This window comes from Mesoplodon mirus (assembly GCF_964341445.2).
Source record: "Mesoplodon mirus genome assembly, chromosome: 14".
Taxonomy (NCBI): domain Eukaryota; kingdom Metazoa; phylum Chordata; class Mammalia; order Artiodactyla; family Ziphiidae; genus Mesoplodon; species Mesoplodon mirus.
The window spans coordinates 60,769,834-60,794,517 of record NC_138990.1 but is presented as its reverse complement, the minus strand read 5'-3'; the positions used below and the strand labels follow the sequence as shown (position 1 = coordinate 60,794,517).

The window sequence follows — 24,684 nt, the reverse complement described above, 5'->3', positions numbered from 1 at the left end:
CTAAGATCAGGAACAAGACAAGGTTGCCCACTCTCACCACTCTTATTCAACCTAGTTTTGGAAGTTTTAGCCACAGCAATCAGAGAAGAAAAGGAAATAAAAGGAATCCAAATTGGAAAAGAAGAAGTAAAGCTGTCACTGTTTGCAGATGACATGATACTATACATAGAGAATCCTAAAGATGCTACCAGAAAACTACTAGAGTTAATCAATGAATTTGGTCAAGTTACAGGATACAAAATTAATGCACAGAAATCTCTGGCATTCCTATATACTAATGATGAAAAATCTGAAAGCGAAATCAAGGAAACACTCCCATTTACCATTGCAACAAAAAGAATAAAATATCTAGGAATAAACCTACCTAAGGAGACAAAAGACCTGTATGCAGAAAATTATAAGACACTGATGAAAGAAATTAAAGATGATACAAATAGATGGAGAGATGTACCATGTTCTTGGATTGGAAGAATCAACATTGTGAAAATGACTCTACTACCCAAAGCAATCTACAGATTCAATGCAATCCCTATCAAACTACCACTGGCATTTTTCACAGAACTAGAACAAAAATTTTCACAATTTGTATGGAAACACAAAAGACCCCGAATAGCCAAAGCAATCTTGAGAACGAAAAACGGAGCTGGAGGAATCAGGCTCCCTGACTTCAGACTATACTACAAAGCTACAGTAATCAAGACAGTATGGTACTGGCACAAAAACAGAAAGATAGATCAATGGAACAGGATAGAAAGCCCAGAGTTAAACCCACGGACATATGGTCACCTTATCTTTGATAAAGGAGGCAGGAATGTACAGTGGAGAAAGGACAGTCTCTTCAATAAGTGGTGCTGGGAAAACTGGATAGGGACATGTAAAAGTATGAGATTAGATCACTCCCTAACACCATACACAAAAATAAGCTCAAAATGGATTAAAGACCTAAATGTAAGGCCAGACACTATCAAACTCTTAGAGGAAAACATAGGCAGAACACTCTATGACATAAATCACAGCAAGATCCTTTTTGACCCACCTCCTAGAGAAATGGAAATAAAGACAAAAATAAACACATGGGACCTAATGAAACTTAAAAGCTTTTGCACAGCAAAGGAGACTATAAACAAGACCAAAAGACAACCCTCAGAATGGGAGAAAATATTTGCAAATGAAGCAACTGACAAAGGATTAATCTCCAAAATTTATAAGCAGCTCAGGCAGCTCAATAACAAAAAAACAAACAACCCAATCCAAAAATGGGCAGAAGACCTAAATAGACATTTCTCCACAGAAGATATACAGACTGCCAACAAACACATGAAAGGATGCTCAACATCTTTACTCATTAGAGAAATGCAAATCAAAACTACAATGAGATATCATCTCACACCAGTCAGAATGGCCATCATCAAAAAATCTAGAAACAATAAATGCTGGAGAGGGTGTGGAAAAAAGGGAACACTCTTGCACTGCTGGTGGGAATGTGAATTGGTACAGCCGCTATGGAGAACGGTATGGAGGTTCCTTAAAAAACTACAAATAGAACTACCATATGACCCAGCAATCCCACTACTGGGCATATACCCTGAGAAAACCATAATTCAAAAAGAGACATGTACCAAAATGTTCATAGCAGCCCTATTTACAATAGCCCGGAGATGGAAACAACCTAAGTGTCCATCATCGGATGAATGGATAAAGAAGATGTGGCACATATATACAATGGAATATTACTCAGCCATAAAAAGAAATGAAATTGAGCTATTTGTAATGAGGTGGATAGACCTAGAGTCTGTCATACAGAGTGAAGTAAGTCAGAAAGAGAAAGACAAATACTGTATGCTAACACATATCTATGGAATTTAAGAAAAAAAAATGTCATGAAGAACATAGGGGTAAGACAGGAATAAAGACACAGACCTACTAGAGAATGGACTTGAGGATATGGGGAGGGGGAAGGGTAAGCTGTGACAAAGTGAAAGAGCGGCATGGACATATATACACTACCAAACGTAAGGTAGATAGCTAGTGGGAAGCAGCCGCATAGCACAGGGAGATCAGCTCGGTGCTTTGTGACCGCCTGGAGGGGTGGGATAGGGAGGGTGGGAGGGAGACACAAAAGGAAGGGGATATGGAAACATATGTATATGTATAACTGATTAAATTTGTTATAAAGAAAAAAAAATAGCTTAGACCTTTAGGAAAATATTTTTATTTTACATAATGCTGCCAGCTAGTGGCCCTACTTCATACTGAACCACTGGGAACAGTACTTGATTTTTACATTACCAAATCAAAAATCCACATTTAACATTCTAGAATTATGTTCCTAAATTGGGTATGCATAAGCCTGCCCATTACCACAGAACTAAAGGAGAATGTCTCCTCAACCACCATTAGTATCCCTTACCCAGACCTTGCCCCAACCCCCAATAAAAATATTGGGGAAGAATTCAGCAAGTGCCAACACAGAGAAACTAAAAGGTATACCTAACACTATCCATGAAAAAGAAACCTACATTCTTTTAAATATTTTAGGATAATTTTAGGATAGTTAGATTCCTTAGTGACAAAATACATAAATATTTTTTTTCACAATCAAAAGCTTGCCATCATGTGGGCATAAGAACAAAATCATTGCCTGAGTATTGTGGGACATTATTCTATGCAGATCGAAAATTAGAGAGCATTTGATAACGTAGTACTGTTAGCAGAATATGTTATTTTAGTTCAGACAATAAGTAGTTACAGTTGTGAAATTTCCTGAGAAGAAAAGTATTTGAGTATAATTTTTACATTTAAAATGGTAATATTTCATTGATTATCCACTATCTTAAGAAAAATAGCCTATGCAACACATAAAGGAGTACACCACTTCTATCATGGTATGTTGTTTAACGTAGTCATATAAAGATATTTCTTGTTTGATTTCTTTCATTACATGACATTATAATTAAATGATTTTCTCAGTGGAGAAATCTATTATGACTTAATCAGAGACTTAGATAAGAAATCAATATATTCTATAATATTATAATAATGCACAAAATAAAATCATTCTGGTATTAAAGTATATTAGCAGCAAGGAAAAATGTTCTGGGTTCACTCTTTAGTGAAAGAGAGAAGAAGCAAGAAGTAAAAACACACATATCCAAACACAGCAAAGAAGGGAGAGACAGCCCCTCTGTTGGACTGATTAACTGAAAAGGTCAAAATGAAAACAAGAAACAAAAGGGATAGTACTGGAGAATCCAGTGTTCCTCCTGATCTATGTTCTGTCATACACACACACACAGACACACAGACACAAAACTGCCAAGTATAAAAACTGCCTTATCCCACTTAGTAGGTACATCTTACATGAGGCTTATTATGCAGCTAAAAACAGCAAGAGTTTCTATTACACACACACACACACACACATCAATAAAATAAACACTGTGAAAAAAAATTTTAAATGGACTTTTAAAACACTAAAAATATTTCTGTATAGTGGGTATATAACTTACAAATATTTCCTGTATTGTCAAAGCTGGTAAGAACATCTTCAACATTCAAAGATCCACTATTATGCCTAGAAAGGAATAAAGCACTTTCTTTAATGATTCTGAAACATTAACATTCATTAATCTTTTAAAAAGCTGAGACTATATTGTGATACACTCAATACTAATAACCCTTTCCATGTGGTGTTTTTAAAATATTTCTGCCCACTAGAGGGAGAAGGAGAATAAATAACAGATGAGTCTTTGGGATATTTAATGTAATGACATTTCTTGATGATTAATCTACACTTTAAAGTACTAATAAATATTTTTATTGTTATAATTATATAAATGTGACATAAATTATTTACCTTTATAAAGACAACAAAACAAAACCCTACACTTGGAGAATCTCAAAATGAAAATAAACAATCAACTTCCATTACCACACTCCACAATACATAAGTTCCTTCTATTATGGCCCAACAAATTCACAACTTCAGTCACAAAGAACTAACCGACCTTCAGGTCTGCACATTCCATTTACAGAGAGTTCTAAATGTCAGGGGGCAAATGTTCTGTATCTTGCTCACTGATCTTAATTCTATTCCTCTTATTTATTATTTTTTTAAATAAATTTATTTATATTTGGCTGTGTTGGGTCCTCATTGCTGCATGCGGGCTTTCTCTAGTTGTGGCGAGTGGGGGCTACTCTTCATTGTGGTGCGCAGGCTTCTCATTGCGGAGGCTTTTCTTGTTGCAGAGCTCTAGGCGCACGGGCTTCCATAGTTGTGGCACACAGGCTCGGTAGTTGTGGCTCACAGGCTCTAGAGCGCAGGCTCAGTAGTTCTGGCACATGGGCTTAGTTGCTCTGCAGCATGTGGGATTTTCCCGGACCAGGGCTCAAACCACGTCCCCTGCATTGGCAGGCGGATTCTTAACCACTGTGCCAACAGGCAAGCCCCTAATTACTGTTTCTTATTCAATTATAAGGAGTTAAGATTTGTTCAAAGGCTTGCCTATGATCACACAGCAAGTAACTGGAAGAGCTAAAACCTGAAATTCATATTCCATGAACCTTCCATGACCCCACTAAGTTAAAAATAGAGCAATTACCCATAAAAGCCCAAATTTCTCATTTTTTAATCAAACTATCTTACCAAGTATGTGTGTATATATATACACACACACATCTATGTAAATGCATTACACGCCTATAACACATAAACACAATATGCCTTTATTTGAATGAGGAAAAACTTTAAATCCAGTCTGACACTCCTGAAGCTTAAATAATTCCACTAATATTAGAGACCTTAACTACATTAACACAGTAACAATGAAACAGAAAAACTAAAAATCTGGACTATATTTCCTAAGAGATAGTCACCTTCGGTCTCCCAAATATAGGTAGAAAATGAAAATATTTTGTATTTCAACAAGAATACCTCCTTAAGTAATTACTAACCCAAAAGAGATCAGTTTTGGATACATCACAAAACAGGTCCCACTCTATGAGACCCCTAGGAAGGATCCAGAAGCAGGAGACTGTAGCAGTGTGTGCTAAAAGTCCAGGTCAGCCCCAGGATTCACTGGGGAGAAAACAATCACCACTGTCACATGTAAGAGTATATAAGGTAGAGGGTCTACAAATTTCTCTAGGACCATGAGACACCAACCACCACAGGGTCCTGTCATGTAGCCCAGCTAGGAGAAAAAAAAAAAATTTCAAAGAATGGCAGAAGGTGTATTACCAATACAGTTCCCAAATTTTAGTGGCAGAGTTGTGTTAGCCAGGACTCCTGAATCACACTAGGTGTGACCTGAATCAATAGGTCATAGAGTCTGAGTTACTTTTCCAGTGGTGATTACAAAAAGTTGGTGCTAACACATCCACAATCTTCTACATTCTCCCTTATATAACTTACAGCTGTAGTTCTTTAGGATGTTGTAATAGTTTATAATAACCATTAATAATTCACAATAAAATTTACTTCATCCACACTACTTTGTCATTAAAACTCATCACAAATGATATATACTATTATGGACTGAACTATGTCTCCCCAAAATTCATATGTTGAAGCCCTAACCCCCAGTGCCTCAGAATGCGACCGAATTTGGACACAGGGCCTTCAAAGAGTTAATTAAGTTAAAATTGGGTCATTAGGGTGAGCCCTAATATGTGTATATATATATATATATATATATATATATATATATATATATATATATATATATATATACACACACACACACACACATATATCCTTACAAAAAAAGGAGATTAGGACACACAGAGACAACAAGGCATGTGCACAGAGGGACAACCACGTGAAGAGGCAGCAAGAGAGCAGCCACATGCAAGTCAAAGAGAGAGGCCTTGATGAAACCAAACCTGCAACACCTAGATCCAAGACTTCTAGACCCCAAGCTGTGAGAAAATAAACTTGCTGTTTAAGCCATCCAATCAGTGGTGTTTTGTTCTGGGAGCCCTAGCAAGCTAATACATATAGTAAGAGAACACATGTAAACCGTAATACCCTTTTCAGAACAACATTTTATTTCTATCACAGAGACCAACTTCCTTCATGGAGTGACCAAGTGAGGATGCAAAAAGTTATGTGCAATAATCACTGGCCCAATAACCACTGGGCTCAACAGTATCATAACCTAAGGCAATGAAGTTATCAACCACAAATCCAACTTTCATCTTCATAACACAATGATTCTGCACCTTCTCTGTGGATGCAAGATTCTAGAAGAGGTTATTTACGCCTAACATGGAAAACTACAACATACATGTCAGACAACAGAGGAAAAAGAACAAAGCATTAAACATCTAAAGCACAAGATAAAGCTATTAAAATGATCAGCAATACAGCACAGAACTCAAAAAACTTTTTCCTAAATATAAAAGCAATATACGGTTTCCTCAAGAAAAAACTGCCCATAATCCTATCATGCAGAGGTAACCACAGTTAATAGTTTGGTATATAGCCTTCAAATTTTATGCTGTGCTCATAGACCTGTCATTAAATAACTGAGAGCACATTGTCCATACGGTTTCGCAATTTGTATTTTTTCCTTTAACATATTATAAAGTTTCCCACATCATTAAATATTCTCCTGCAACATGATTTTAATGGCTGCCAAGCAGTCCAATGAATGCACCATAATTTACTGAACCAACACCTTATGATGGATTTTTAGATTATGCCCACTTTTGTGCTTTATGCATATTGTTTCAATGAACATCCTTGTAGCAATAGCATTGAGCCCCTTTCTGATTATTCCTTCAGGATAAATACCTAAAAGTGAAATTGCTTTATGGCCTAGTTTTTTTTTTTTTTTTTTTTTTTTGCGGTACGCAGGCCCCTCACTGCTGTGGCCTCTCCCATTGCGGAGCATGGGCTCCGGACGCGCAGGCTCAGCGGCCATGGCTCACGGGCCCAGCCGCTCCGCAGCGTGTGGGATCTTCCCGGACCAGGGCACGAACCCGTGTCCCCTGCATCGGCAGGCGAACTCTCAACCACTGTGCCACCAAGGAAGCCCTATGTCCTAGTTTTAATAAGGACATTCTCTCATGCACATCGCACGCTCTCTCTGTCACTCTCTCTCTCTCTCTCTCATCAAGATGAAATAAATATCTGAAAAGAAATCTGAGACAAGAGTTAAAAAAAAAAAAGGTACATATATTTTGCAAGAAGTTAAATATTTCTAAAAAGCAGAAACTGGGATAAAGTAAAATGCATGTTTAAAAGTTAAAAGCAGTATTAAAAATAGAAAGTGTGACACAAAACTTGTCTTCTTGAAAGCATTATTTCTTGAAGCCAAGAAGCAGAAAGTATACCCTATGACATTAAATGGGATCAGGTTGGGGAAACAGGAAAACTAATCCTATACCTCTAAATAACTTACAAAGATGAAAATCATTTATCTACGAAGTCTAGAAACCCTAAAAGATGGCATCTCATGAAAGAAACATGTCAACAAACATTGTCTTCAATGGTATAAGAATTAGTCCTACTTATAGGAAAACTGCCATGAACACAGTGTGGTAAAGATTCAGTTTGATTATTTCAAGTTCCCTTTCATTTGGCCCAAACTCAAGGACTTTTCTTTGTTCAGACTCATCTATACTTTATTCAAGTATCAACTCTATAAGATCTTGTCTACCCTTAATCTTTCAACTGTTTACCTAGGTCCTGCCTGGATAATGTGGTTATTAGACAGTAATACCTGCAAGGAAGGGACCTTATCAAACTTCAGTTTTACCGTTACACTGATAATTAATGTTATATAACAGTCATAACATTTTGCTAACATATCCAGGGTATAAAAAGTTCACTCCATATTCTCCTAAACTCTGAAGCGTTAACTTGTTTCCCAAGCCTTTAATTTAAATGTTCTCACCACAAAAAAGAAATGATAATTATGTGACATGATAGAGGTGTCAGCTAGTAGTATGGTACTAATCATTTTGCAATATATAAGTGAATCAAGTCAATGCAGTGTATACCTTAAATTTACACAGTGTTATATGTCAATTATATCAATATCTCAATAAAGCTGGAAAAAAATTTACCAGTAGCCAGTTTTTTCTTCCCAAAGCCAACCAATTTTTTTCACAAGCACCTAAAGCTATGCTAGACCTGAGGACCTTTGAGTTTTTCTAAAGAATGGCCTATGGGGTAAGGACTAAGGAGCAAGTCACTGGGGCAGATAATTATCTGAAGAGGGAAAAAAAAAAAGCTACAAGAGAAAAATTTGAAGCCTAAAGGTATCAAGAGATTGAAACCAGAGGTTAAAAGTAAGTGAGGGCTAAATATGGCACCCAAAACACAAATAACAAAAGAAAAAAATAGATAAATTGAACCTCAACAAAACTAAAAACTTTTGTACACCAAAGGACACTATCAAGAAAGTGAAAAGATAACGCAGAAGATGGGAGAAAATATTTGCAAATCACATATCTGATATGGGTCAAGTATCCAGAATATATAAAGAAGTCTGAAATTCAATAACAAAGAGACAAACAACCCAATTAAAAATGGGCATAGGACTTGAATAGACATTTCTCCAAAGAAGATATACAAATGGCCAACGGGCACATGAAAAAACATACAACATAATTAGTCACTGGGGGACTGCAAATCAAAACAACAGTAAGATATCACTTTACACCCACTAGAATGGCAATAATACAAAATAATAATAATATAGGAAAAATCATAGGTGCTTGCAAGAATGGGGAGAAACTCATATATTCCTAGTAGGTAAAATGGCACAGCCACTGTGGAAAACAATTTGGCTATTCTTTAAAAAGTTAAACAAAGAGTTACTACATGACCCAGTAATTCTGCCCCTCAGTACATACCTAAAAGAAAGAATTTAAAACTTATACATTCGGGCTTCCCTGGTGGCACAGTGGTTGAGAGTCTACCTGCCGATGCAGGGGACATGGGTTCGTGCCCCTGTCCGGGAAGATCCCACATGCCACGGAGCAGCTGGGCCCGTGAGCCATGGCCGCTGAGCCTGCACGTCCGGAGCCTGTGCTCCGCAACAGGAGAAGCCACAGCAGTGAGAGGCCCGTGCACCGCAAAAGAAAAAAAAAAAAAAAAACTTATACATTCACATAAAAACTTGTACATGAATGTTCATAGCAGCATTATTCATAATAGCCAAAAAGTAGAAACTACCCAAATGTCCATCAACTGATGAAGGGATAAACAAAATATGCTATTGTCCGTACAATGGAATATTATTCATCCATAAAAAAGGAATGAAGTTCTGGTATATGCTATAACATGGATGAATCAGAAAACATTATGCTAAGTCAAAGAAGCCAAATATAAAGGCCACATATCATATGATTCTACTTATATAAAATGTCCAGAATAGGCAATATAGGCAAATCCATATAGACAGAAAGTAGATAAGTAGTTGCCAGGGGCTAGGGGGAGGAGGAAGATGGAGAGTTACTAGTAATGGGGATGGGGTTTCCTTTTGGGGTGATGAAAAGCTTCGGAAATTAGAGAGTGGTGATGGTTGCACAACATCGTGAATATACTGAATTGCACAATTTAAAATGATTAATTTTACCTTGATTAAAAAGAAAAGTGGTCCCCCAAAATCAGAAAAAGTAAGCCAGAGAGTGGAATGGGTCCTAAGAGGCTGCATAAGAACAAAGAGGAAACGTTTCCTGAAGGAAAAGGTTTAAAAAGTTGATTTTCCATGCTACTTTGGAGCTCTTTCAAAAATAAATGGCTGAAGAGTTTTTTTTTTCAGTCTTACATCTACTAGTTATAGGAAACTAAAAGATTATTTCTACATAATATATGATAATTTGAAAAAGTACCTAGGGAATATTTCAATTTACTGAAACTTTGAATATATGTATATGTAAGCAAACTACACAAACAATCATGATTAGAGTTTAAATAACCTAGAAAATTAAGTTATAATTAGCCCATATCTGTGATTTAAGCTCCATGAAAACATGACTCAATGGATTAGTCTTTTAATTTTCTACATACACTGCACCACATTTTGAAGCTCCTATAAAGTTCCTTCTAAAATACAAAATAAAATACAAGAGGACAAAAGCTGCTTTAATATTCACCGCTGTGGTTAACAGCACTACTAACATTAAAACTGTACTTTTAAAATATAAATTCAGGGACTTCCCTAGTGGCGCAGTGGTTAAGAATCCACCTGCCAATGCAGGGGACACAGGTTCGAGCCCTGGTCCCTGAAGATCCCACATGCTGCAGAGCAACTAAGCCCGTGCGTCACAACTACTGAGCCTGAGCTCTAGAGCCCACGAGCCACAACTACTGATGCCCACGTGCCTAGAGCCCGTGCTCCGCAACGAGAAGCCACCACAACGAGAAGCCTGAGCACGGCGACAAAAGAGTAGCCCCTGCTCACTGCAACTAGAAGAAGCCTGCGCGCAGCAACGAAGACCCAATGCAGCCAAAAATGAACAAATAAATAAATAAATTTAAATTAAAAATAATAAATAAATAAACAAATATAAATTCAGTATCCATATTTGCCTCAGATACCAACCTTGTCAAGTTTTAAAGGGGCACCTATGATACACTACACATATAAGGATAATCTGCCATACATCTAATTTCATAAGCATACCATTCCCACCACAAGTTTTTATTCAGTGAGCACTCACAGGGTACATATTAAATCCAGTGGGGTGAGGGTTTGTTTTATTTTTTTTCCTTTCCTTAGAGAAGCAATACATGATCTCAATGCCGTGCATTTTTTGTACTACAGTCAAAGACAAAGTCATTCTTGACTTCTTATCCATTCTAAGCCTCCAGGACAGGCCAAAAGGCAAGAATGCTAGGCTTCTAATTCAGCAATTACCATAGCAACAGGAGTCATTAAAAGAAAGGAGGACAGTTCAGGCCTCTCAACTTTTTCTATACCTAAGACATGTATACATTTATAAATGAATAACTCAGGCACTTTTATGGTTCTGAATATAAATGGAAGTATTTTAAAGTTTCCAGAATATGCAAATTCCTATTACAATGAAATTAAGTTAAAATACAGGGGCGGGGAACAACAATTTCTAGTATCTATACAGTAATCTCTTTACAACAAGAAATTGCAACTTATAAGACAAGAAGAAGAAATTTTTTTAATACAGTTTTTTACTATACATAGAAAATCCTAAGGATGTCACCAGAAAACTACTAGAACTAATTAGTGAATCTAGTAAGGTTGCAGGATACAAAATTAATGCACAAAAATCAGCCAATGAGGCCTAAATTCTAGCTCAGTCACCTGTCTTCTTTCTATAAACTAGGATTTAATATCATATTTATATAGATATATTTATTCTTTCAAAAATGGATATATCACAAAGAACCACACTGTTGGAGAGGTGTTTTGCTGCTACATCAATGCCATCTCCACCAGGTGGAGAACCATGCCTTATTTTGAAAGCTCTCAAGAACAGAAGATTTCACATTCTCTCTGGCTAAGCCTTACCAGGGCCTTGAAGATGTCAGGAAGTTATTCTTGGTACAGTTTACACTTACTGCCTCTTGTTACGGTAGATGTAGAAGATAAGTTTTAGAGCTTTATACGTGAAGACCCCTACCAGTAGGGGTATTTGTTTCTCCTTCTCTTTAATATCCTTATAGATTCTATCTTCCAATTGTTTAATCATCTTCATTCCTACTTCACAGAGTTATTGTAAGGAGTACATGAATTAGAATACATCAAAGCACGTAGTACTGTACTTGGCAAACAGTAAGCATTTAATGTATTTTTCTTTCCTTCCTAATCAAGGACTAAACTAATTATCTCCATCAGGATGCCAGGCAGTTGAGGTATTCTAATTTGAATCCCATAATGAATGTACAGGCAAGCTCACAAATCCCTAAGTTTTTACCTTCTATTTAGAGTTTTTAATAAATCAATATGATGAAACCAGATCCTAATTGCATTCCCCTGCCCACCTTAGTGAATTTTTATCCAAATCCCAAATTTTAAGCTATTATGGTATCTTTTAGAGCTGAGATATTTTAAACTAAAATAGTTCAGGAAACATATACTATAAATAGACACCCTTTGTGAAAACTTTCTTAAAATTATTCCTAACCTCACCTAAACTGTATTCGGACACGTTTCCACTTAAAATGTTTTTTGCTCTTCTTACAGTTACTGTAAATGTACTCCTCCCTCCCTTTCAAAATGTGAAATCTTGTCAAGAAAGGCAGATTTTATAAAATCAAATACCTGCAGTAATACTGCAACATGCTAGACTATAACTGTGAGAGAAAATTAATTCAGTAAAAATGATATCTTGTTACTTCAGTTTGCAACTCTCTTATTTCTCTTCTAATGATTTTTAAAGCAAGAACAGTCTGTATGCTTCTCACGATATCAGTGTTTTGGGTGAATTGTCTCCTATTCCTAAGATTCTATTCTGAAAGTGACAAAACATGAATGGGAAAAATACCAAAGCTTGATTTTTCAAATAACTACTACTTGAAGAACAGTTTGGAAAAATTCTGTTTTCACTTTCAGTCTTCTTTGCCTCAAAAAGAACTTGGCTTTTTTTCATAATCAAATGCTATGAGACAATGATTAAATTAACCCTTTGATTTGAACTTTATCCTCAAATGCTGATACATTCCTTAGAATGTTTTTTTTTTTTAGTTCTGAGAATACAGTAAGACCCAGTTAACAGGATTCCAAACACAAAGTTGCAAAACCTAAGTTCTGATAAAGACTGCCTGCAAACTCAATAGAATGAACAATGAGATTCTTAGTAGATTGTTTTCTTCTAAAAGAGAAAAAAGCTTAAAAAAAAATCTTAACTAGAGTGATGTTTACCTTAAGAAAATACTGTATTCAGGATAGAAGATGCTTGTATATTGAACCCAGGCACCAACTTCCTCTTCAGTTTCCCTTTTTTGGGCTTCTGTTACTGAGAACAGATTAAATGATTCAAATCTTCTTACAGATACATGTCGTAGACAATCATCCAGGTGTTTTTGTTTCAGGACCTTTGAAATAAAACCAAATATTATGGTCACATTATATAAATATAAATTAAATGTTCAACATTTAAGTGGTAAGGGGACTTTCTTTTCCGATAATGGCAGATTAGATAATTCAGACCAACATCTTACTGAAGACAACTAGAAAAGATGCACAAAATATTTTAAAACATTACTCGAAGGCATCAGAGGGCAAAGAATATAGTGAAGATCTACCAGTCTAATATCTTTAAAAGGAGGTAAATCTAGAGAGATGAGTCTGGCTTTTGCAACCACTTTTCTTGTGAAACATTCCTCAATTCCAAAAGAAAGAGCAGAGAAGACAAGCAGCACCTTCAACAGCTTGTAGACTTAGGGGGTAAAAGATGAATTTCAAAGCTTAATACCTAGGCAGGGGCAGGTATGTTATTCTGAGCCGGTGTGTGTGTGTTAAGATAAATCAAATCAGTAGTTTTGTTGATGCCATTGAAAACTAGGTTTTTAAGTATGGAAGAAAGGAGATACAGCTGTAAGATTAATGAGGTTAAGCAAAAACCCTGTAGTTCTGAATCTGAATAAAGTATAATATAAACTAATGATGTATTTCATTTTTTAAAACTGTACATATATTTCCTACATCTAACCACTGAAAAGGTCTAACAACAGTGACCAAACTAGTAGCAACGAGCACACCTACTGCACATACTGCTGTCTCTAAATACCTTTTTTTATTAAAACAAAGTAAGGGGAATCCCCTGGTGGTCCAGGGGTTAGAACTCCACGCTTTCACTGCCAAGGGCGTGGGTTCAATTCCTGGTCAGGGAACTAAGATAATGCAAGCCACGCAGCACAGCCAAAAAAAGAAAGAAAAAAAAAAAAAGTAAGGCCCTTGGAAGAAGGGCAGGAATTGTACAAGATAAGTCTGGAGCATCATGCACACAAAAAAACAAGAAAGCCATACAAAATTAAGGGTTATATCAAAAGGATTCAGGAGACAATCTGAGCAGGGTCCATTGGCCAAACATGGGATAGTGCAAGCATTAACAAAGATAATAAATGTAACTGAATTGAAACACATTCGTTCATAATGGTAACTTTTTAAATGCCTCATTGATGATCACTGGAAAATGCTAAAGAACCAACTTATTTTGAAAACTAGTAAATGAGGAGAAAAAATCAAGTATTTATCTGTCTCTTCTATATGAACCATAACTGAGAATATCCAAATGGAAGATGAGGGGAGATTTCTCTTTATACTAGTATCCCAAGTAATAAATGAAGAAGGAACAACAGAATATCACCATTTTTCAACTCCCTCATGAATTCATGAACCTAGGTAATCATCATCAAGAAGAGAAATAACCAGACATCACTATGATTATTGATGAAATCTCACACCACCACCATCTTGACCAACTAAACAAGACAAAAGAAAAAACATCAAATCTGAATCGGATCAAGCCTCTATATCTTACAGGAAATAGGAAATACAGGGATAGAGGAACACATTAAACAACATAATCAAGTGCAATTAGCAAAATTCAAATTATGGGAAACTACAAAACACCCAGTTGCTTCTAAAATAAATGGCAAGGGTTGAAAAAGAGACATGCTGAGGGAATATTTAGATTAAAAAGACTTGAACATATCAACCAATAACAATATTTGGAACTTAATTTGGATCCTGTTTTCAAAATAATCAAACTGTAAAGAAAAATTAGGAGACAATGGAAAACTTTTGGAAACTGACCAGATATTTTATGACATCAAGGAATTATTCTGGATAGGATATGGTATTGTAATTAATTTTTTAATGTCATCTTGTATAGGTACATACTGAAATATTTATAGAAAAAATATTATATCTGAGATTCGCTTCAAAATAATCTGGTGAGGGTTGCATAATGAGAGAACAGAAATGAAACGAATTTGGTCCAGAGTTAAAAATAGTTGAAGCTATGGATACCTGAGTGGTTATTAAACTATTTTTTTCCACTTTTGTATATGTTTGACATTTCCCATAAAGTTTTTTTAAGATATAAAGTGCTCTAATAGTCATAAACAAATGAAAAATAAAAAGATATGAAAAACCAAATATATTTGGAAGTTAAGCAATAAACTTCTAAATAACCTCTGAATCAAAAAAAGAACACAATGGAAATTAGAAAGTATTTTGAACTGAATAATAAAAATACATTTCAAGGGCGGAGTCAAGATGGCATACTAGGAGGACTCGGAATTCATCTCCCTCCACAACTAGGGCACCTACCAGGCACCGGTGAGGGACCACGGACACCTAAGGGGACAGGACGAACCTCCAGCGACCGGGTAGGACATGGGCATGGGAGGAGTGAAGGGGGAGAAGTGGAGGCAGGACGGGACTGGTGCTCCTAAGGGGCGGCTGGGGGAGGGGAAGGGATCCCATGCCGGAAGGGGTAAATTGGGGGACCATTGGGAGGGCAGAGGATCAAAAGGGAGCGTGGCCAGGTTTCTCCTGACCACTTGGGCCCCCAGGAACCTGCTGAGATCCCAGGATTCGTCCTCTGCCGACCGAGGCCCCCTCCAGCCACGCAGGTCCTGAGGGAGTAGAAGGGAGGAAGGAGGAGCAAAAGTAAAGGCCGGACCTCCAGGACTGGCAACCCTGAGGGGTGGCTGGGGGAGGGTAGTTCCTACACCCAGCGGGACCCACCCGCGGTTAGGGGTCCAGCAGTGACAGGGGACACCCTGGGGGAGATGGTGAGGGAGGGGCACGAAGGAATGGAAGGGAATGTGGCCAGTGCCTTCCCTGTCCACTTAGCCACCAGAGAGCCTGTTGGGCTCGGGCCTAATCCTCTGCCCTCGGAGCCTCCCTCCTGCCATGCAGAATCCAAGCCCCACCCTTACACCCTCACCCAGGGCCCCACCTCTACACTCGGAGACCCCCCTCCAATGCACTGGGCCTCAACCCCACCCACACACCCTCACTCAGGGCCCTACCTCCAAACTCCGGAACCTCACACTCCAGAGGCCCTCCCTTCCATGTGCTGGCTCTCCCCTTCCACACAGGTCTTAAGAAGAGGCCCTGCACCACACTTGAATGTGGCCCCCCTCAAGGCCTTTTCCAGCTACATGGGTCCTGAGCCTAGGCCCCGCCCCATGATCAAACGTAACACCAAATGCCTGGGTCCTGCCCCACCCTAAATCCCGCCCCTGCCTAAGTTCCAGCCCCCACCTAAACTTCGCCCCCATAGCCAGGGCTTTTTTTTTTTTTCTTTTTCTTTTCTCTTCTTTTAGATTGGGGTTCTGTTTTACCTTGCTGATTCATTGTTGTTGATTCTTTTATGGTTTTATTTTTCCTAATAAATCTTTTATTTTTCTAATTTTATTTTATACTCTGTAATTGTTCTCCCCTTTTGGCTTGTTTCCCGCCCCCGCCCCTTTTTTTTTCTTTTTTCTGTTGAGGTTTTATATTACCTTGTTGCACTTGTTTCAGTGATAGTTTTAGGGCTCCCCTGGTGGCGCAGTGGTTGAGAGTCCGCCTGCCGATGCAGGGGACACGGGTTTGTGCCCCGGTGCAGGAAGATCCCACATGCCACGGAGCAGCTAGGCCCGTGAGCCATGGCCGCTGAGCCTGTGCATCTGGAGCCTGTGCTCCACAACGGGAGAGGTCAGAACAGTGAGAGGCCCACGTACCGCAAAAACAAAAAAAAAGAAAGAAAGAAAGGATGAATTGTTTTAAAAGTTTTCACAAAAATAGGGTCTTTTTGTTATCTATCAACTATGGTCATCAGGAAGAAAAACACACCACTCAACAAAGCTTAGTCTCAAGAAAAAAACAAAGTAATTAAATTTTAAAATGTAAAATGTAGATATTATATATTGTTTTAGATCTTGTCCAATTAACTTCCAAGAAGCAAATGCCTTTTTATACTAATTAAATTACTGTGATGTCAAGGTAATAGCATCATAAATCACTAAGGTAAAAAATTATTTAAATCAATACATGTATAATATTTAAAGGGGCTTTTATAGTTTAGTAAATCCCATGATCTACAATATGTCAACAAGGTAATACTCAATGAAAGTAACAGGCAATATACTTAGAATAAATAAAAGCAAACATTTATTTATGTAATCTATACATTCTCAATAAAGGTAACTATAATGGAGATCAAGTTAAATTACTTTTGATTTGGTTATTTTAAGGCCATCAAAAATATCTGCAGCAGGGCTTCCCTGGTGGCGCAGTGGTTGAGAGTCCGCCTGCCGATGCAGGGGACACGGGTTCGTGCCCCGGTCTGGGAAGATCCCACATGCCGCGGAGCGGCTGGGCCCGTGAACCATGGCTGCTGAGCCTGCGCGTCCGGAGCCTGTGCTTCGCAACGGGAGAGGCCACAACAATGAGAGGCCCACATACCACCAAAAAAAAAAAAAAAAAAAATATCTGCAGGGCTTCGCTGGTGGCGCAGTGGTTGACAGCTTGCCTGCCAATGCAGGGGACGTGGGTTTGAGCCCTGGTCCGGGAAGATCCCACATGCTACAGAGCAGCTGGGCCCGTGCACCACAGCTGCTGAGCCTGCGCTCTGGAGCCCGCGAGCCGCAACTACTGAGACTGCATGCTGTAACCACTGAAGCCTGCGCGCCTAGAGCCTGTGCTCTGCAACAAGAGAAGCCACTGCAATGAGAAGCCCGTGCACCACAACAAAGAGTAGCCCCTGCTCCCCGCAACTAAAGATAGCCTGCAAGCAGCAACGAAGACCCAGTGGAGCCAAAAATAAATAAATAAAATAAATAAATTTATATTTAAAAAAATCTGCAGCTTTGTGACTTGAGAGGATACTCAAATCTCCCATCAAGGTATAAACTTATCACCTACCACTTTTATTTTATTTATTTATTTATTTATTTATTTATTTATTTGATGTATCAGGTCTTAGTTGCAGCATGAGAGATCTTTCATTGTGGCACACAGGCTTCTCTAGTTGTGACACTCTGGCTTCTTTCTAGTTGTGGCACGCCAGCTCCAGAGCACGCGGGCTCAGTAGTTGTGGCATGCAGGCTTAGCTGCCCCACGGCATGTGCGATCTTAGTTCCCTGACCAGGGGTCGAACCTGTGTCCCCTGCATTGGAAGGCAAATTCTTAACCACTGGACCACCAGGGAAGTCCCACCTACCATTTTTAGAATATCTCCTGCCAACCCACTATACGATTATACAGTATTCAAATGGAATTATCAGGCATGAAGCAAAATACTCAAAGTTCAGAGAAAAAAGGTTTATAAACCTTATAAATAAAGTTTGGGGTCTGAGCTAGAACTGTGAAGTAAAATGAGTACCTAAAGAGAGCAGCTTCCTAAAACGGCAAAAAATTAGAGGTGACAGAGGGATATAGACTCTCTTTTCCACAAGGAATTTAGAAGGAACAAGAAGGCAATGAAAATCAGGTAGACAAAGTGAAAATATTAGGTTGTTTGAAAGCTCCAGAAAAAACAGAGGAATGGAAGAAAGTGTTCTTAACAACAACACCAAAAAAGGTGATGGATATGTTAACTCATTGGGGATGGGGGTGCAGAATCCTTTCACAATGCAAACATATATCAAATCATCACACTGAACACTTTAAATAGTTTACAATTTTATTTGTCAATTATACCTCAATAAAGCTGAAAATATTTTAAATACTAAATTTTTTAATCTTAGAAAAATTCATATAAAAGCATCATTTTTAGGACTCAAAACTGTTTTTAAGATTGAAAATAAATCATAGGGACTACCCTGGTGGTCCAGTGGCTAATGCTCCACGCTCCCAATGCAGGGGGCCCAGCTTTAATCCCCGGTCACAGAACTAGATCCCACATGCTGCAACTAAGAGTTCGCGTGCTGCAACTAAGGATCCGCGTGCCGCAACTAAAAAGGTCCTATGTGCCGCAATGAAGATCCCGTAGCAGCAACGAAGATCCCACGTGCCGCAACTAAGACCTGGTGCAGCCAAATAAACAAATAATTTTTTTTTTCTTTGCAGTACGCGGGCCTCTCACTGTTGTGGCCTCTCCCGTTGTGGAGCACAGGCTCCGGACGCGCAGGCTCAGCAACCATGGCTCATGGCCCCAGCCGCTCTGCAGCATGTGGGATCTTCCTGGACTGGGGCACGAACCCATGTCCCCTGCATCGGCAGGCGGACTCTCAACCACTGTGCCACCAGGGAAGCCCAATCAATATTTTTTTAAAAAGAAAATAAATCATAGATTTCTGGTCTTAATTTAAATAATAAAAATGAGCCAAATAAAAATATTCAGCATTATTTTAGAAATGGCAGTTAAAGTATTTAACCTCTAGAAAATTGTTATATTTACTCTTAGGAAGACTATTGATTAATACAGTCTAATAATTTTACAGCTCTGTGAGTCTAATGATTAATACAGTCTAATAACTTTTACAACTCTGTGAGTCTAAAATCACAAATGGACAATCCTGCAGCCTGTGGAACAAAAACCACATTCACAGAAAGACAGACAAGATAAAAAGGCAGAGGGCTATGTACCAGATGAAGAAACAAGATAAAACCCCAGAAAAACAGCTAAATGAAGTGGAGATAGGCAACCTTACAGAAAAAGAATTCAGAATAATGATAGTGAAGATGATCCAAGACCTCGGAAAAAGAATGGAGGCAAAGATCGAAAACATGCAAGAAATGTTTGACAAATACCTAGAAGAATTAAAGAACAAACAAACAGAGATGAACAATACAATAACTGAAATGAAAACTACACTAGAAGGAATCAATAGCAGAATAACTGAGGCAGAAGAACGGATAAGTGACCTGGAAGACAGAACGGTGGAATTCACTGCTGCACAACAGAATAAAGAAAAAGAATGAAAAGAAATGAAAACAGCCTAAGAGACCTCTGGGATAACATTAAACTCAACAACATTTGCATTATAGGGGTCCCAGAAGGAGAAGAGAGAAAGGACCCGAGAAAATATTTGAAGAGATTATAGTCGAAAACTTCCCTAACATGGGAAAGGAAATAGCCACCCAAGTCCAGGAAGCACAGAGACTCCCACACAGGATAAACCCAAGGAGAAACATGCCAAGACACATAGTAATCAAACTGGCAAAAATTAAAGACAAAGAAAAATTAATGAAAGCAGCAAGGGAAAAACAACGAATAACATACAAGGGAACTCCCATAAGGTTAACAGCTGATTTCTCAGCAGAAACTCTACAAGCCAGAAGGGAGTGGCATGATATACTTAAAGTGATGAAAGGGAAGAACCTACAATCAAGATCACGCTACCCGGCAAGGATCTCATTCAGGTTCAATGGAGAAATCAAAAGCTTTACAGACAAGCAAAAGCTAAGAGAATTCAGCACCACCAAACCAGCTCTACAGCAAATGCTAAAGGAACTTCTCTAAGTGGGAAACACAAGAGAAGAAAAGGACCTATAAAAACAAACCCAAAACAATTCAGAAAATGGTCACAGGAACATACATATCGATAATTACCTTAAACGTGAATGGATTAAATGCTCCAACCAAAAGACCTAGGCTTGCTGAATGGATACAAAAACAAGACCCACGTATATGCTGTCTATAAGAGACCCACTTCAGACCTAGGGACACATACAGACTGAAAGTGAGGAGATGGAAAAATATATTCCATGCAAATGAAAATCAAAAGAATGCTGGAGTAGCAATACTCATATCAGATAAAATAGACTTTAAAATAAAGAATGTTGGGCTTCCCTGGTGGCGCAGTGGTTGAGAGGCCGCCTGCCGATGCAGGGGACACAGGTTCGTGACCCAGTCCGGGAAGATCACACAGGCCGCGGAGCGGCTGGGCCCGAGAGCCATGCCCGCTGAGCCTGCGCGTCCAGAGCCTGTGCTCCACAACGGGAGAGGCCACAACAGTTGGAGGCCCGCATGCCACATAAATAAATAAATAAATAAATAAATAAATAAATAAATAAATAAAATAAAATAAAAGAATGTTACAAGAGACAAGGAAGGACACTACATAATGATCAAGGGATCGATCCAAAAAGAAGATATAACAACTATATATGCACCCAACATAGGAGCACCTCAATACATAAAGCAACTGCTAACAGCTCTAAAAGAGGAAATAGACAGTAACACAATAATAGTGGGGGACATTAACACCTCACTTACACCAATGGACAGATCATCCAAACAAAAAATTAATAAGGAAACACAAGCTTTAAATGACACAAGAGACCCGATAAATTTAATTGATGTTTATAGGACATTCCATGCAAAAACAGCAGATTATACTTTCTTCTCAACTGCGCACGGAACATTCTCCAGGATAGATCACATCTTGGGTCACAAATCAAGCCTCAGTAAATTTAAGAAAATTGAAATCATATCAAGCATCTTTTCTGACCACAACGCTGTCAGATTAGAAATGAATTACAAGGAAAAAAACGTAAAAAACACAAACACATGGAGGCTAAACAATACGTTACTAAATAACCAAGAGATCACTGAAGAAATCAAAGAGGAAATCAAAAAATACCTAGAGACAAATGACAATGAAAACACGACGATCCAAAACCTATGGGATGCAGCAAAAGCAGTTCTAACAGGGAAGTTTACAACTATACAAGCCTACCTCAAGAAACAAGAAAAATGTCAAATAAACAATCTAACCTTACACCTAAAGGAACTAGAGAAAGAAGAACAAACAAAACCCAAAGTTAGCAGAAGGAAAGAAATCATAAATTTCAGAGCAGAAATAAATGAAATAGAAACAAAGAAAGCAAAAGCAAAGTCAATAAAATTAAAAGCTGGTTCTTAGAGAAGATAAACAAAATTGATAAACCATTAGCCAGACTCATCAAGAAAAAGAGGGAGAGGACTCAAATCAATAAAATGAGAAATGAAACAGAAGTTACAACAGACACCGCAGAAATACAAAGCATCCTAAGAGACTACTACAAGCAACTCTATGCCAGTAAAATGGACAACCTGGAAAAAATGAACAAATTCTTACAAACGTATAACCTTCCAAGACTGAACCAGGAAGAAATAGAAAATATGAACAGACCAATCACAAGTAATGAAATTGAAACTGTGATGAAAAATCTTCCAACATACAAAAGTCCAGGACCAGATGGCTTCACAGGTGAATTCCATCAAACATTTAGAGAAGAGCTAACACCCATCCTTCTCAAACTCTTCCAAAAAATTGCAGAGGAAGGAACAATCCCAAACTCATTCTACGAAGCCACCATCACCCTCATACCAAAACCAGACAAAGATACTACAAAAAAAGAAAATTACAGACCAATATCACTGATGAATATAGATGCAAAAATTCTCAACAAAATACTAGCAAACAGAATCTAACAGCACATTAAAAGGATCATACACCATTATCAAGTGGGATTTATCCCAGGGATGCAAGGATTCTTCAATATATGCAAATCAATCAATGTGATACGCCACATTAACAAATTGAAGAAGAAAAACCATATGATCCTCTCAATAGATGGAGAAAAAGCTTTTGACAAAATTCAACACCCATTTATGATAAAAACTCTCCAGAAAGTGGGCATAGAGGGAAACTACCTCAACAAAATAAAGGTCATATATGACAAGCCACAGCAAACATCATTCTCAATGGAGAAGAACTGAAAGCATTTCCTCCAAGATCAGGAACAAGACAAGGATGCCCACTCTCACCACTATTATTCAACATAGTTTTGGAAGTCCTAGCCACAGCAATCAGAGAAGAAAAAGAAATAAAAGGAACGCAAATTGGGAAAGAAGTAAAACTGTCACTGTTTGCAGATGATATGATACTATACATAAAGGATCCTAAAAGATGCCATCAGAAAACTTTTAGAGCTAATCAATGAATTTGGTAAAGTTGCAGGATACAAAATCAATGCACAGAAATCTCCTGCATTCCTATACACTAATGATGAAAAATCTGAAAGAGAAATTAAGGAAACACTCCCATTTACCAGTGCAAGAAAAAGAATAAAATACCTAGGAATAAACCTACCTAGGGAGACAAAAGACCTTTATGCAGAAAACTATAAGACACTGATGAAAGAAATTAAAGATGATACCAACAGATGGAGAGATATACCATGTTCTTGGCTGGAAGAATCAATATTGTGAAAATGACTATACTACCCAAAGCAATCTACAGATTCAATGCAATCCCTATCAAATTACCAATGGCATTTTTTTTACAGAAGTAAAACAAAAAATCTTAAAATTTGTATGGAGACACAAAAGACCCCCAATAGCCAAAGCAGTCTTGAGGGAAACAAACGGAGCTGGAGGAATCAGACTCCCTGACTTCAGACTATACTACAAAGTTACAGTAATCAAGACAATATGGTACTGACACAAAAACAGAAATATAGATCAATGGAACAGAATAGAAAGGCCAGAGAGAAACCCACACACCTATGATCAACTATCTATGACAAAGGAGGCAAGGATATACAATGGAGAAAAGACAGTCTCTTAAACAAGTGGTGCTGGGAAAACTGGACAGCTCCATGTAAAAGAAGGAAATTAGAACACTCCCTAACACCATACACAAAAATAAACTCAAAATTGATAAGAGACCTAACTAAATGTAAGACCGGGCACTATAAAACTCTTAGAGGAAAACATAGGAAGAACACTCTTTCACATAAATCACAGCAAGGTCTTTTTTGATCCACCTCCTAGAATAATGGAAATAAAAACAAAAGTAAACAAATGGGACCGAGTGAAAATTCAAAGCTTTCGCACAGCAAAGGAAACCATAAACAAGACGAAAAGACAACCCTCAGAATGGGAGAAAATATTTGCAAATGCATCAATGGACAAATGATTAATCTCCAAAATATATAAACAGCTCAGGCAGCTCAATATTAAAAAAACAACTCAACCCAAAAATGGGCAGAAGACCTAAACAGACATTTCTCCAAAGAAGACATACAGATGGCCAAGAAGCATATGAAAAGCTGCTCAACATCACTAATTATTAGAGAAATGCAAATCAAAACTACCATGAGGTATCACCTCACACTGGTTAGAATGGGTATCATCAGAAAATCTACAAACAACAAATGCTGGAGAGGGTGTGGAGAAAAGGGAACCCTCTTGCACTGTTGGTGGGAATGTAAATTGATACAGCCACTATGGAGAACAGTATGGAGGTTCCTTAAAAAACTAAAAATAGAATTACCATATGACCCAGAAATCCCACTACTGGGCATATACCCTAGAAAACCATAACTCAAAAAGACACATGCACCCCAATGTTCACTGCAGCACTATTTACAATGGCCGGGTCATGGAAGCAACCTAAATGCCCATCGACAGATGGGCGAATGGATAAAGAAGATGTGGTACATATATATAATGGAATATTACTCAGCCATAAAAAGGAACGGAATTGGGTCATTTGTTGAGATGTGGATGGATCTAGAGACTGTCATACAGAGTGAAGTAAGTTAGAAAGAGAAAAACAAATATCGTATATTAACGCATATATGTGGAACCTAGAAAAATGGTACAGATGAGCCTGTTTGCAGAGCAGAAATTGAGACACAGATGTAGAGAACAAACGTATGGACACCAAAGGGGGAAGAGACAGGGGGGCGGGTGGTGGTGGTGGGATGAATTGGGTGATTGGGATTGACATGTATACACTGATGTGCACAAAAC

The 24,684-nt window shown here is 38.0% G+C and overlaps 1 protein-coding gene across 1 annotated transcript in view; it reads right to left on the bottom strand.

Moving 5' to 3' along the window:
• Positions 1 to 24,684, bottom strand: part of CAMKMT (calmodulin-lysine N-methyltransferase) — a 392,335-nt gene that overhangs the window by 362,175 nt on the left and 5,476 nt on the right. Inside the window, exons 2-3 of the mRNA XM_082643141.1 lie at positions 12,858 to 13,030; positions 3,510 to 3,574 (exon numbers count right to left, since the gene is read on the bottom strand). Of these exons, the coding sequence (XP_082499267.1) occupies positions 3,510 to 3,574; positions 12,858 to 13,030 (238 nt within the window). The remainder of the gene's footprint in view (positions 1 to 3,509; positions 3,575 to 12,857; positions 13,031 to 24,684) is intronic.